General features: G+C 39.9%; 1 protein-coding gene and 1 long non-coding RNA gene across 3 annotated transcripts in view; one reads left to right on the top strand and one right to left on the bottom strand.

Moving 5' to 3' along the window:
• The window catches only part of Invs (inversin), a 138,988-nt gene that overhangs the window by 82,435 nt on the left and 43,593 nt on the right, over positions 1-12,960 (top strand). For both annotated transcript variants that reach the window (XM_076934994.1, XM_034503464.2), the window contains exons 4-5: positions 5,877-6,050; positions 8,818-8,985. In XM_076934994.1, coding sequence (XP_076791109.1) covers positions 5,877-6,050; positions 8,818-8,985 — 342 coding nt within the window. The remainder of the gene's footprint in view (positions 1-5,876; positions 6,051-8,817; positions 8,986-12,960) is intronic.
• LOC143442452 (uncharacterized) lies at positions 2,637-8,822 on the bottom strand. Its single transcript, XR_013110683.1, has 3 exons — positions 8,552-8,822; positions 5,909-6,018; positions 2,637-3,987 (listed from the first exon to the last, which is right to left on the bottom strand). It is a non-coding gene; the product is annotated as an uncharacterized LOC143442452 (long non-coding RNA).

Genomic DNA, 12,960 nt, shown 5'->3' with positions numbered 1-12,960 from the left:
GCTGAGAAGAAGGCAAATAGCCTAGATACTCAGTAGCCTGCTAAAGAGAGTATGGTAGCCTCATGGACAGAAGCATGAGTGAGGATCCCAAGTGTTGTGAGAAGTTAATGATAAAAACACTTACTGGGACCAGACGGAAGTCATAAAGAATATGATTTAGCCACATCTTGCTCAAGAAAAGACTCCTTTTTTCCAGTGAGTAATTAAAAGGTTTTTGTATTTTTATTGAAGCAAAGAAATACACTTCGAGGTTCAGGGTGTCCTCAGATTACTCTACAGCTCCAGAGAAAGCTGCTTGGAGAACTGACAAGGCCAACCTCAGGGCCAGAAAGCTGCCATTAGCTGAGTGACTGTCACTGTGGTATCCCTATGATGTAGGAGACAAGACTCTAAGAGAATGCGGTCAGGTGGGTTCTTAGACTATATGAAGAGTGATGTGGAAGCAAACTGAAGAGTAAATGGAGGGAAAAATAAAAACCATAACAAAGAAGCTTCCCTTAAAATTGACTTGAAACCTAGGAACTGTATATGGAATACATGCCTGTAATCCCAGCACTTGGGAAGCTGAGACAACAGGATAACCATACATGTAAGGCCAACCTGTTGTATATAGGGAGTTTCAAGCCATCCAGAACTAAATAGCAAAGACTCTGCCTCAATAGTAATAGCAATAATGATAACAATAATCTACTTATAAACAAAATACCAAAAAATATAAAGAAACTGGATACTGAAAAAAAGTTAATACCATTTGGTTCGCAACTAAAAGTGAGAACTATTCCTTAATACATTAGTTGCCAATAGTTCAGTAGAGAGGACCAGGGCCGGGAGCCCTTCCCTGAGTCATGATGAGCTATTGGCAGTCCCCTGCAGCCTACCACAGCTACTATGAGATTGTTCACAATACTGTGTCATGCATGAAGATAGTATTTCCCAGCCCTTCTCCCTGTCTTCTGGCTCTTACATTTTTCTGCTCTCCCTTCTCCAATATTCTCTGGGCCTTAGATAGGTCCTGTTTAGGGCTAAGTACTCAAACATCATTTATTTTAAACATCTTGAACTTTCATAAGTCTCTGCATTCATCACAGTTCACTGCAAAGAAAAGCTTCCGTGGTTAAGGTTGAGAGTATTGTTTGCTTGTAGGCACACACATTAATATTTAGCCTTCAGTTCAGTACCATGATATTTCCAAACCACTGGTTACACAGACGATCCTGGTTAAAATCATTAGGCCACAAAACAAAATGGCATGAAGATGGGAAGGAGACCAGTGGGGAGGAGTGAGGATTGACAGAGGGGTAAGAAGAGAGATGATAGAGAGTAAACAGAGTGTATTAAATATGTATGTGAAATTGTCAAAGAACAAACTGAATCAATAAAAAGGAATAAATAAAAAATAAAGTGCAAAGGGAGATAATATCATTCTGAGTATTAGCTCATTCCTAATGAAAGATCCTAAGGAAAGCAAAAAGGTGAGTCTCCAGAGTCTGTACAAATATTCCAGGAAGAAAGACAAATAAGCAAGTCTCCAAATTAGCAAGCAACACAAAAAGGCTATCAACAAAAGAAGAGACAAGTAGCCAACAAAATAGCCCACCTCAGCTAGGGAAGTGCAGGTTAAATTTATGATAAAAATAGCACTGCGTACCAATTAGATTGGCCGAAGTCGACATGTTGACAAAACCAAGTGGGACAGAATTGTAGAGGAACAAGAATCCTCATGTTTCTGTTGGGAATGCAAATTGGAACTGCTTTTGAGAGAGCCCAGAAATTCTTGTACACTTACCAGAAAATTTGTACAAAACAGTTCATTATAGCACCAATTGTGAAAAGTGAGAAGTGTACTAAGTATTTCTCTAGAGGGAATAAATCATATTCTTATAACAGAATGCTTCTCTAGAGAAGAGATAATGAACCAGAGTGTGGTGGCTTGAATGAAAATGGCCCTATAGACCCGTATGGAGTGGCATTATTAGGAGATGTGACCTTGTTAGAGGTGTGGCCTTGTTGGAGGATGTTTGTCACTGGGAGAGGGCTTTGGAGTTTTCAGATGCTCAAGCCAGGCCCACTGTTACTCTCTTCCTGCTGCCTGCCGATTCAGATGTAGAATTCTCTGCCTCTCAAGCACCATGTCTGTCTGCATGCCACCATGCTTCCTGTCATGGTGATATAGGACTAAACCTCAGAAGCTCAGTGTAGGAGCTTCTAAAGAGGAAGAAAAAGATTTGAACACACAAAAAGAACATTACCGGTAATTGTTGTGTTTGATTCTATGTGTGCATGGGGTGTGTATATATATGTACACATTTGTGCTTATGCATAGCTAGTATACAGGTGTATGTGCCCAAGTGTACGCATGTATGAAGAGGCCAGAAGTCAATCAGGTGTCTTCCTCACTCACATTCCCACCTAAGTTTTTGAGACAGAGTCTCTCATTAAACCAGGAGGAGCTCACTGGTTTATTCATCTAGATAGCCAGCTAATAAGCCCTGGGAATCCACCTGCCTCCACCTCCCCAGTGCTGAGATTACAGAAGCACGCTCCTATATTCAGCTTTTTTGTGGATATTGAAAATCAAACTCAAGTTCTCATACTTGGGTCACTTTATTAACTGAATCATCTTCCCAATCCCTGTTATGTTTTATTATTTTAAAATAAAATTTTAAATGCAAATATCAAAGTAATTTACTCAAAATCTTCATATCATTATTATTCAGATTAAATCACTGTATGCATGCTTCTAAAACAGCAATAGTTTTTACACACACACACATACACATGTATGCATTCTTAGGCATTCAAAATACATGTATATAAATTCATACCCACACATATACCATATACACATATAAAATATTTTAGAAATAAATTGATTTTTCTTTTCTCTGCTGGGAATTAAACACCGTTCTTGTAAGTCCATGCTGCCACTTGCTACATGCCCAGCCCTTTTCATTTTAGTTCTGAAAATTCTTTCCCTTCTGCTTAATTGTAGAGATTGAGTCTGCATATAATTGTGGAAAAGTAACTTTTATTCACCTGCTGTAATTGTTGTCTCTGAGGCTTACTGCCTCCATCTGCTAACCTAGGCCTCGCCCTGGAAGCTTCTACCCTCTGTACAATCTAACCTAGGCATAGAATGTTTCTAGCCTCTGAGACTTACAGTTGAATAAGCTCACACTTTCTAGTTTTTTCCAAGCTCTGGTTGGCTGGTTCAACTCTCCGGTTCTGGCTCAAATGCCTCTCCAGGCTGACTGATTCGATCTGGCTTCTCTCTTGGTCTCTGACTGCATTGTTCTGCTTGACCTCAAACTAACTCTGGCAATCTCTTCTAAGTTGGTTCCTTCTCATCTCTGGCTCATTCTGTTTTCACCTGTGTCTAGCTTAGTCTCTCCCTGCAACCTGTCTCTCTAAAACTATTCTGGTAAAACTGCCCCCTTCTCCCTCTCTGTGCTTCTTTACTGTCCCTCCCAACTCTCCTGCACTGCTCTCCATGAACTCTACTGTATTTCTGTATTGTACTCTCTTCTTCCTGTACTGTCTGTCTCTCCCTTAAGTAGCTTCCTTTTCCTCTCTTTTCTCATGAGAGTTGGGCATATCATATTCTGTCAAATTTTCCTCTGGTTCATCACTTTGTCTGCCACTCAATTAGACATACTTTTGAACATGGTGCTTCCGTCTACAAACTGACTTCACCTTCATTGTTTAGGATTAAATGTGTGCTAAAGGTGAGCCACACCACAAGAAGAAACAGATGTTTCCAGTAAACAACACAATCTTGGAGGGTCACAGTGTGATAAAATATCCTGCAATATAACTGGCATTTTCTAAATGCTTGCTTATGAGACCCAGGAGGTTGATGTTGGCCCAAGCTGTCATACATAATACCTCATAGGTCTCTGTCTTCCAGACCTGAAGAAGTTCATCTGTTAATATAGCTGACTTCTCTCCAGAGCACCAGTCAAATTCCTGTTGGCCTTGTGTTATAAACTGCAGGTAGAACATAGACATGGTCTTCAGTGTAAGAAAATCAGAGAAGCCATTATCTCTGTCATTCTAACTATCTGTATCCTTGGTTCTCTTCTTAACCACTGGCTGCACTAGAGATGACAATGATCAAGCCTTTCCACCTGCCACCCTTTGTCACCAGCTCTTCTCCCATCCACCTACCATCCACACTGTCTTGCTGCCCAGGCTAGTCTTGGTGAGAGCCAAGTTTGATGAGAACCCTGTCTCTGGAAAACTATTCCTAATCTTAGGAAACATTTGCCAGGCACCCATTTGGTGTGTTGTCCAATTATATTTCAAATATTATCTACCTCAGTTTACATGTGTAAGAGTCCTAGGCGTTGTTGTGGCCTGTTTTACACATGAGATGCAGAAGCGCACTTTAATCTGTAGACATTTTCTACCATACTTTAGTATAGCACAAAGATGAAATTTATGCCAAAAGCTCTGTTCTAATTGCCTGCTTCATAACACGGCTAACAAATGTTTGTGAATGAATGGAGGAGCAGCTATTACTGGTATATACCGCATGGGTAGTGAAGTTTGAGACACAAGAATAACAGGAAACATGAATATGCCAGGCACCTTGTCTGTGCCTAGTGGTTACCACTGTCAACTGTGTGACTTTCCTTCTTTCTATTTTCTGATTCCACAACCAAAATGACTGTCCTATTGAATATCCCTAAAAGGTCATGATGAATTATTCTGTAATATTTGAAATGTTATGTTCAGAAAGGTCAAACCTTATTTATTTATTTATTTATTTATTTATTTATTTATTTATTTTGGTATGAAGTGTCATACAGATTTTTTTTTTTCTAACAGAGCACTTTTTTTTCCTTCTAAGTAATGATGGCAGGAAATTTAGAGCAGGGCGCCCTCTTGAGGAAATTTATAACAGGGCGAGCTCTCGAGGAAGCTTAGAGCAGGGCGCCCTCTTGAGGAAACTTTCATGTCTTTCTCCTTAGAGCTGACAGTACAATTGAAGCCAGACAAGGCTTGTGCACTGTTAAAATAGCTAAAAATCAATGAAACCTTTAAAAGCAAGAAGAGCCAAATACCAGTTATTTGAGAATTAAGACTCTTCACTGATCTGATCTCACGTAACAGCTGTAAATCAGAATATTTAAGTGTAAACAGAAATACAGGAGCTCTTCCATTTCTCAGGCTCAGTCCGCCATATAATCTATTTGCATTTACTCAGCACTTAGTCTGTGTTAGGAATTATACTGGGTACAGTAGCCAATGAAACACAGCCTTGCTCCCTGAAACATACAGTCTGTGAGGGAGACAGCAGTGAAAAGAATCTTATAGAGAGTATGTTACACTGATTGAATGTACCCTATTTTGACAACCAATAAATACCCTACGTATTGATGATAGAGGACAGTAGCTTAAAAAATACACACAAACCATAAAATGTACAAAATTATCCCCCAAATGTGGCTGCTGGTTATTTAATTTATGATAAATTAAAGGAGAAAAGCTGAGTACAAAATGGTGTATATTGAAGCATTTTCTATAATAAATATTTATGATTGAAAGCTTTTGTGTCTGCATATCTAGTAATAATAGACTAACATTCTAAAACCTAGAAATAATAGTCTGGCTAAATAAAACATGTTACTTAACCCAATAAATGTTGGCCAGCCACTGTGTAAGTTATATGTGTGTTCAAAAGTGATCAAGAGAAACAGGAAAACATAAAGCCATCACTGTCTTAGTGTAGTTATGTTCATTTTTTTTCCTTTTACTAACTTTTCTGCATGGTATACTTTATGAAAGTAAATCCTAAAAACATTTAAAATGTAGTTACTCACTGGCCACAAAGTAAATTCTCCTCATCCTCTCTTTTTTCTTTTTTAATCTAGGGAAATTATCGTTTTATGAAACTCTTACTTACTCGCAGAGCAAACTGGATGCAGAAGGACCTAGAAGGGATGACGCCTTTGCACCTGAGCACCCGGCACAGGAGCCCCAAGTGTCTCGCTCTACTGCTGAAGTTTATGGCCCCTGGGGAAGTAGATACACAGGACAAAAACAAGGTAATGGACAGTCAAAGTCAAAGACAAATAAAAGCAAAGGGGACACTTTGTTTTGTGAAGCCTTGGGAAAGATGTGCATTGTCACTGTCCCTGTAGGAGGGCAACTCCACATATCCAGACATCCCATCAAGCATTTCCTAAAAGTCTGCCATTACCCTGCTAGCCACCGTGTGATTAGTAGTATCATCTCCTTTAATGGCTGGGGAATCTGACTGTCAAGAGGATTAAACCTTGCCCAAGATCTAAATGTCGAAACAAGAATTCAAACCCTGGCCTGTTTAACTGTCAGAGACTCATGACAGTCCCTGGGGGCACCTGGACTCATGATGACTATCTGCCTAGTGCAATGCATTACGCACATGGTCACCTAGACTCAAGGTAGCCATCTGCCTGTGCAATGCACTAAGTATGTCTACACTTGGACTCATGGTGGCTGTCTGCCTGTGCAAAGCATGTGGGCACCTGACCTGATGGTAGCTGTCTGTCCATGCAATGCACTAAGCATCACCCAGAATCAGTGCCATCTGCCCATGCACTTCACTAAGCATGTGGACTGTGGACGCCTGGACTCACAGTGGCCGTCTGCCTGTGCAGTGCACTAAGCAGGCAATGGCTTCGATGGCTGAGCTGTCAACAGCAGCCTCCTTAGACTCTAATCCAAAATCCACTGCTTACTCAGTCTGTGTTCTTGAGGAAATTACTTAATTCATTTATGTCATAATTTTAGAATACATGAAAAGGATAACTGAAGGTAAAATGAGGTAATGCAAAATCCTTAACACAGTGTCTCATGCAGGATACACTCCCACAAATGTTAGCCATAGAACAACTATTAACTGCATTTTAGTTCTGATATCTGCGCTCTCACTTCTTGCTAGAAATTTTTTAACTTTCCTTGCTCTTAGATTTTAACAGATTGCTTGCACAGCTCATAGTTTTGCTGATCTTTCTTTACAGAAAAAAAATTGTGGTCATTTGTTAGAAACAAGCAATAATCCTTTTCTTTCCATAGCAGATGGGCCATAGTCTTGTTAACAGCAATGATTTCATGTAGTTAAAATCCTTATGATAATTATACTTACTGCTCTTAGTTTTTCAAAGATTTCCTAAATGTGTGTGTGTGTATGCATGTGCATGCATGTGCTGTTGGTGTGCATGTTTGTGTATGTGTGTGTGCTTGTGCACCCTCATGCACACACCACACCTACATGAGTTTATGTGCACTGTGTGAATGCAGGTGCCTGTGGAGGCCAGAGAGTGTCAGATGCTCTAGAACTTGATTACAGGTCATTGTGACCCACCTGATGTGGGTGCTGGGAACTGGCCTGCTCTTCTGCAAGGGGAGCAGGTACTCCTAACTTCTGAGTCATCTCTCCAGCCCTTCTCTGTTTTTGTTTGTTTGTTTGTTCGCTTTGGTTTTACTCCATGCTATTCTTGTATTTTTCAGATTTTCTTTAGTATGCAGAGTCGGAAGATCAACTTTTGCTTTGCAAGCATGCATTAATATTTTCCTATTCAGAGCATCTGAGTGCTGGCATTTCTCTAAATGATCTGTTTTACTTTATGTATATTGTACCACAGTAAAAATAAGTAGAAAAAATTTTAAAAGATATAAAAAATATAAATACAAACCGCTAAGCTCATACTATATTTGAGTAAATATACCCTGAATAACCATAACCTAGGAAAAGGAAGGAAGTAAAGACTCTGTCTGTGTTTATTAAGGAGGTGGTTGTAATCAATTAATGATTGCTATTAAGTAGTGATTTTCAGTCATTAGTAAAATTAACAATGGGTTAGGGCTAAAGAAATGGCTCAGCAGTTATGCAGAGGGTCAGCTTCTGCTCCGAGCTCTCACAGAGGCAGCTCACAGCAGTCGGTAACTCAAGCTCCAGGAGATCCAGCACACTCCTCTGACTGCCTGGAGTTCACCAAGCACACAAAGTAAACAAAAATAAAATGAATCTTTTAGAAAATAACACATTAATAATGATTTCATAATATAATAAATAACCTATAAGTGTACTTCAAATAACCATGATGTTAGTCTTTCAATTTTAGGACTGATGAGCTTGGGTTCTGGCAGTAAATTGTCCAGTTCTAGACTGGGTTGCTGAAGGACAGTCAGTGTCTAATGTGTATCTAAGCATTTCCTGTTTTTCCCCTGGCGACTCTCTCTGTAAGAGGCATGTTCATGGCAGTGGTCAAAGTAGTTTTCATGCAACTTTACTGTGTTCAAAATTACCACTTTAAACTTTTATTTGAAACAAAATGCAGGTATAGTTTGAAAAGTTTAAAATCGGTAGCTAGTTTTAGCTATTAGTATGTAAACTTATTCTTAAAATTAAATTTGATGTGTTAAAGGATCCCAGATCTATGGGTTGCCTGTAGTGTACTTTCCTCCTGCTTAACATCAAAATTTAAATCTTTCTGTCAAAGTCTAAGATTCTAATTCAAATCTTAGTGATACTCAGAGGTGTAACATCAGGAGCATTGGTTACCTTGCTGGTGATTATTCATAAGTCATCTTTCCTCTCCCTGCTATTTGCAGCACTTGATGAACGAGACTCATGGTTAGGAGGTCAGCCTCTGGAGTCATATAAAATCTCAGTGCAGCCACACACTGCTTAACTTCTATCACATGCAAATTAGAGTCCTTATCTCCCAGAGAGTCCTGAAGGCTCTTAAACTGTGCCTGTCACATAGTAGATGTTCCAGAAGTGTAGGGTGCTGAGGCTTGCTTCTTCAGGTCCCCTCTGCCTTGCAGCAAACAGCTCTGCACTGGAGTGCCTACTACAACAACCCGGAGCACGCCAAGCTGCTCATCAAGCATGACTCCAACATCGGGATTCCTGATGTGGAAGGCAAGATCCCACTCCACTGGGCAGCCAACCATAAAGACCCGAGTGCTGTGCACACAGTGCGATGCATCCTGGTGAGTAGAGTGCTGTGTTAGACCTCAAAACCTTTCCTAGGAAAAAATAATAGGTACAAAAACCATAGATGTGACAGACAGGCAGATTCTGAACCAAGAATATCAACATGTGGACTCATCCCCTAAGAGAGCATCACAGTAACAGTTGTTCCACGCTGAGGCTTTCTGTGACCCACTCCTCCTCCACCAACCACTTTCAGAATTCGTATTTCTCTCTCTCTCTTTTTTTTTTTTTTTAAAGATTTCTTTATTTTATGTATATGAATACAATTATAGCTGTCTTCAGACATACCAGAACAGGGTATTGGATCTCATTACAGATGGTTGTGAGCTACCATGTGGGTGCTGGAAATTGAACTCAGGACTTCTGGAAGAAAAGTCAGTGCTCTTAACCCCTAAGCCACCTCTCCAGCCCAGAATTCGTATTTCTCATTCCCTGCTTTGTTTTGTCCTTGTTTCTAATCTTCTATTTTTTTTTTATTTTTACGTATGAGTGTATGTGCATGTGAATGTGTGTATGTGTGTGTGCATGTGAATGTGTGTGTGTGTGTGTATGTGTTATTTGGACAGTGGGGGAAGTGTTTATATGTGTGATGCATGCATATTATGTCTGCACCAAGGCCAAAGCAAGAAAATGGGGATCTTCCTATCCCACTCTCTGCCTATTACCTTGCAACAGGATCTCTCACTGAACCTGAAGCTCCCTGTTTCAACCATGCTGTCTGCCAGCAAGCTCTTGGGATCTAAGTGTCTCTGTTTTCCAGTGCTAGGGTTAATGGTTAAGGCACTCACAACCAAGCATGGCTGTTTACAAAGGTGCTTTGTAAACAAATTGAACTCGGATCCTTTACTAACGTCCCCAGTTCCCTGCTGGCTCTTAATATACAAATTAGACTTTTGAAAATATTCTTCCCTCGTGTATACAGTGATTGTTGTACATTTCCATTGAATTCTTTCTCTATATTTTTCTCTTTTTTTGTTAAGAAATAAATTTATTTTCTTTATAAGTTATCCAGTTTCAGATATTGTATTATAACAGCACAAAATATAGCAAGACGAAGGATCTAAAAATAGGAATATTTGTTATTTGAAATTGGCCTCTTTGAATCAGGAAAAGAATTACATGAGTAATTTAGGGAACATCTTAATTACTTAAAATTCATTTTAAGAATAAAGATGTAAACATCAAGCAATTAACTTGTTGGTAATATTTCCTGACTTTGCCATTAATCAGCATTACTCATTTGTTATTGATGTATGTATTTGTGAATATAGATGTCTGTTGCCCTCTATTCAACAGGATAAATGTAAATGAGGTCACTTAGTTGTATGCACATTACCAACCCAGGATGGCTCTGGTGGGGACAGAGTGACATGGTGACATGGTTCTTGTCCCTGGGATCAAACCCCGACATGAGCCTCTATATTTTTCTTTCTTTTTTGTATGTGTGTGATATGTGTGCATGTATTGACAACGTGTGTTCGTATGTGTGTAATGGTGCATGCTCATGTGTATCTGTGTATGGAGGAGGCCAGTGGTTGATGTCAGATGTCCTAATCATTTCCCACTTTATTGACTGTGACAGAAGGGTCTCTTAGAGAAGCCCAAGGACACTGTTTTGACTGATCTAGCTACTCAGTTTGTTCCAGGGATTACTTGTCTCTGCCTGCCATACTCTGGGATTATAGGTAGGCTGTCATGCCTGCCCAGCGTTCACATGAACTCTAGGGATGTAAACTCAGGTACTAAGTGTTCTCATGTTTGAGTGATGTCTTAGTCAGTGTTCCATTGCTGTGAAGAGACACCATGACAACTGTTATAAAGGAAAGCGTTTAACTGGGGCTGGCTTACAGTTTCAGAGGTTCAGTCCATTGTCAGCATGGTGGAGAGTATGGCAGCACATGGGTAGACAGAGTGCTGGAAAGTAGCTGAGAATTCCACATCCAAGTCTTCAGGCAGCAAACAGAGACACTGAGCCTAGCTTGAGCATTTTGAAACAAAGCCCACCCTCAGTGACCTACATCCTTATTCAAACCACCACATTACACCCCCTGGCCCACAAAGTCCTATAGCCATATCATAATGCAGAAGTGTATTTAGTCCAATTTCAAAAGTCCCCCACTTCAAATAGTCTATAACAGTCTCAACTGTTTAAAGTTCAAAGTCTCTCTGAGACTCATGACAATCTCTTAACTGTTAACCCCTATAAAATCAAAATCAAAAACCAGATCATTTACTTCTAGCATACAATGGCACAGAATATACACTACTATTCCAAAAGAGAGGAATGGGAGCGCAGTGAGGAAATTACTGGACCACAGCAAGACTGAAAACCAGCAAGGCAACCTCCAAACTCGCTCTCTCTCTCTGATGTCAAAGCGATCTTCAGATCTGCAGCTCCTTCCAGCTTTGTTGGCTGCAGCATGCTCTCTTGGGCGGTTTCCACATGTGACAGCACCGTATGCACTAAGGTTCTCCTGGCCTCATTTTTCTCCCTTTAATCTCAGGTTTTCTCTGTAGCTTCTCTTAGTTCCTATAGTGATCTATAGTTCTTGGAGCTTTCATTATTGTAGAAGTATTGATTGTAAACTTGTTTGTTTGTTTGTTTGTTTGCTTGCTTGCTTGTTTGTTTGATTTATGACAAGGTCTCTCGTAGCCAAGGTTGGCACCCAACCCATTATGCAGTTGAGGATTACCTTGAGCTTCTCCTCCCAAGTGCTAGCATTACAGCCCCATGCCACCAACACCTGGTTTACATGGTGCTGGTCATCACATACAGGACATTGTACACACTAGGCAAGCACCCTACCAAATGAGCCTCAACTCTGGTCTAAACTTCATTTTAATTGTTAAGAATGTCTTTTTAATTTTTCTTTTTTAATAAATTCAAATATAATTACATCATCCTCTCTTCCCTTTCCTCCCTTCAAAACTACCCATGTCCCACGCCACCTGACCTGTTCTCCAAAGCTCATAACCTCCATTTCTTTAATTGCTTCTATCTTATCCTTGAAGACTAGTTTTCTTTGTGCCCATCCTACACAGTCATGCCTCTATTGTTTATTTTACATGGGTTTACAGCTTTCTACCTTTTTGTGTTTTTTCTTGCAAGTCAAGTCTGTTGCTGTCTTAATGGTCAATCCTTTGTAAAATGATCTGCCTTTTCATTCAGACTGTTTTAATTCTCTGTGTTTAACATTCTATAGTTCCTTTGCAGTATGTCTAGGTGTGATCTTTTGGAATAAAAAAAAATCATGTTTTCTGGGCAAGGTAGCACATGTATGTAATCCCAGCGCCTATATAGTAGAGTCTGTATGGTTAGGAATCCACCATGAGTTTGAAAGCTCATTTGGTGTGTTCAGATCATCCTGGTCATTGTGATAGTTTTTGTTTCTGCTCATTTTCCATTACATCTTTTATTTTCTTACAGATTTCATAGATAGTTGCCTCATGTAAACACATATTACTTTGAGAGCCTAGGCATGTCCAACATTCGATACCATTGTCATCTACAAGTTAATGGTCAGTAACCTTGCAATTGAGACTCATAGAAGTAAATAAATAAATAAATAAACAATCCCATAATGTTTAACTAATATACTCTTTTAATTTTGGGACAGGGCTGGCTGCATTTGTAGCTGTCGTAGGACATGGCCCCAGGTTGGACCGCCCTTTGTTGGTAAAATGGTCTGACTACATGGGAAGCTGTAAATTCAGGATGGCCCTTCAGAGAGTCAAATTGAAGCATCAGGACTTGGCTCTAGATGTGACCTAACATAAGAAGGAATACTGGGTGAAGAAATTCCTTAGCTGAAGCTGTTCCAGGAAGCTGAGACATGAAGGTTCTGGGCTGGTAGTGTCCCTGGAAGCTGGGAAATAAGGTCTTTGATGTCAAAGGGAGATTTAAGAAGCACATCATAATGTCTACTGCAGCGATCCAGCAGAAGAGTCAATAAGTGCTGTGAGCAACTTAC

This window comes from Arvicanthis niloticus, chromosome 5 (genome assembly GCF_011762505.2).
Source record: "Arvicanthis niloticus isolate mArvNil1 chromosome 5, mArvNil1.pat.X, whole genome shotgun sequence".
NCBI lineage: Eukaryota > Metazoa > Chordata > Mammalia > Rodentia > Muridae > Arvicanthis > Arvicanthis niloticus.
Note: the sequence above shows the minus strand (reverse complement) of the source record. Positions and strands in the feature narration are given on the sequence as shown.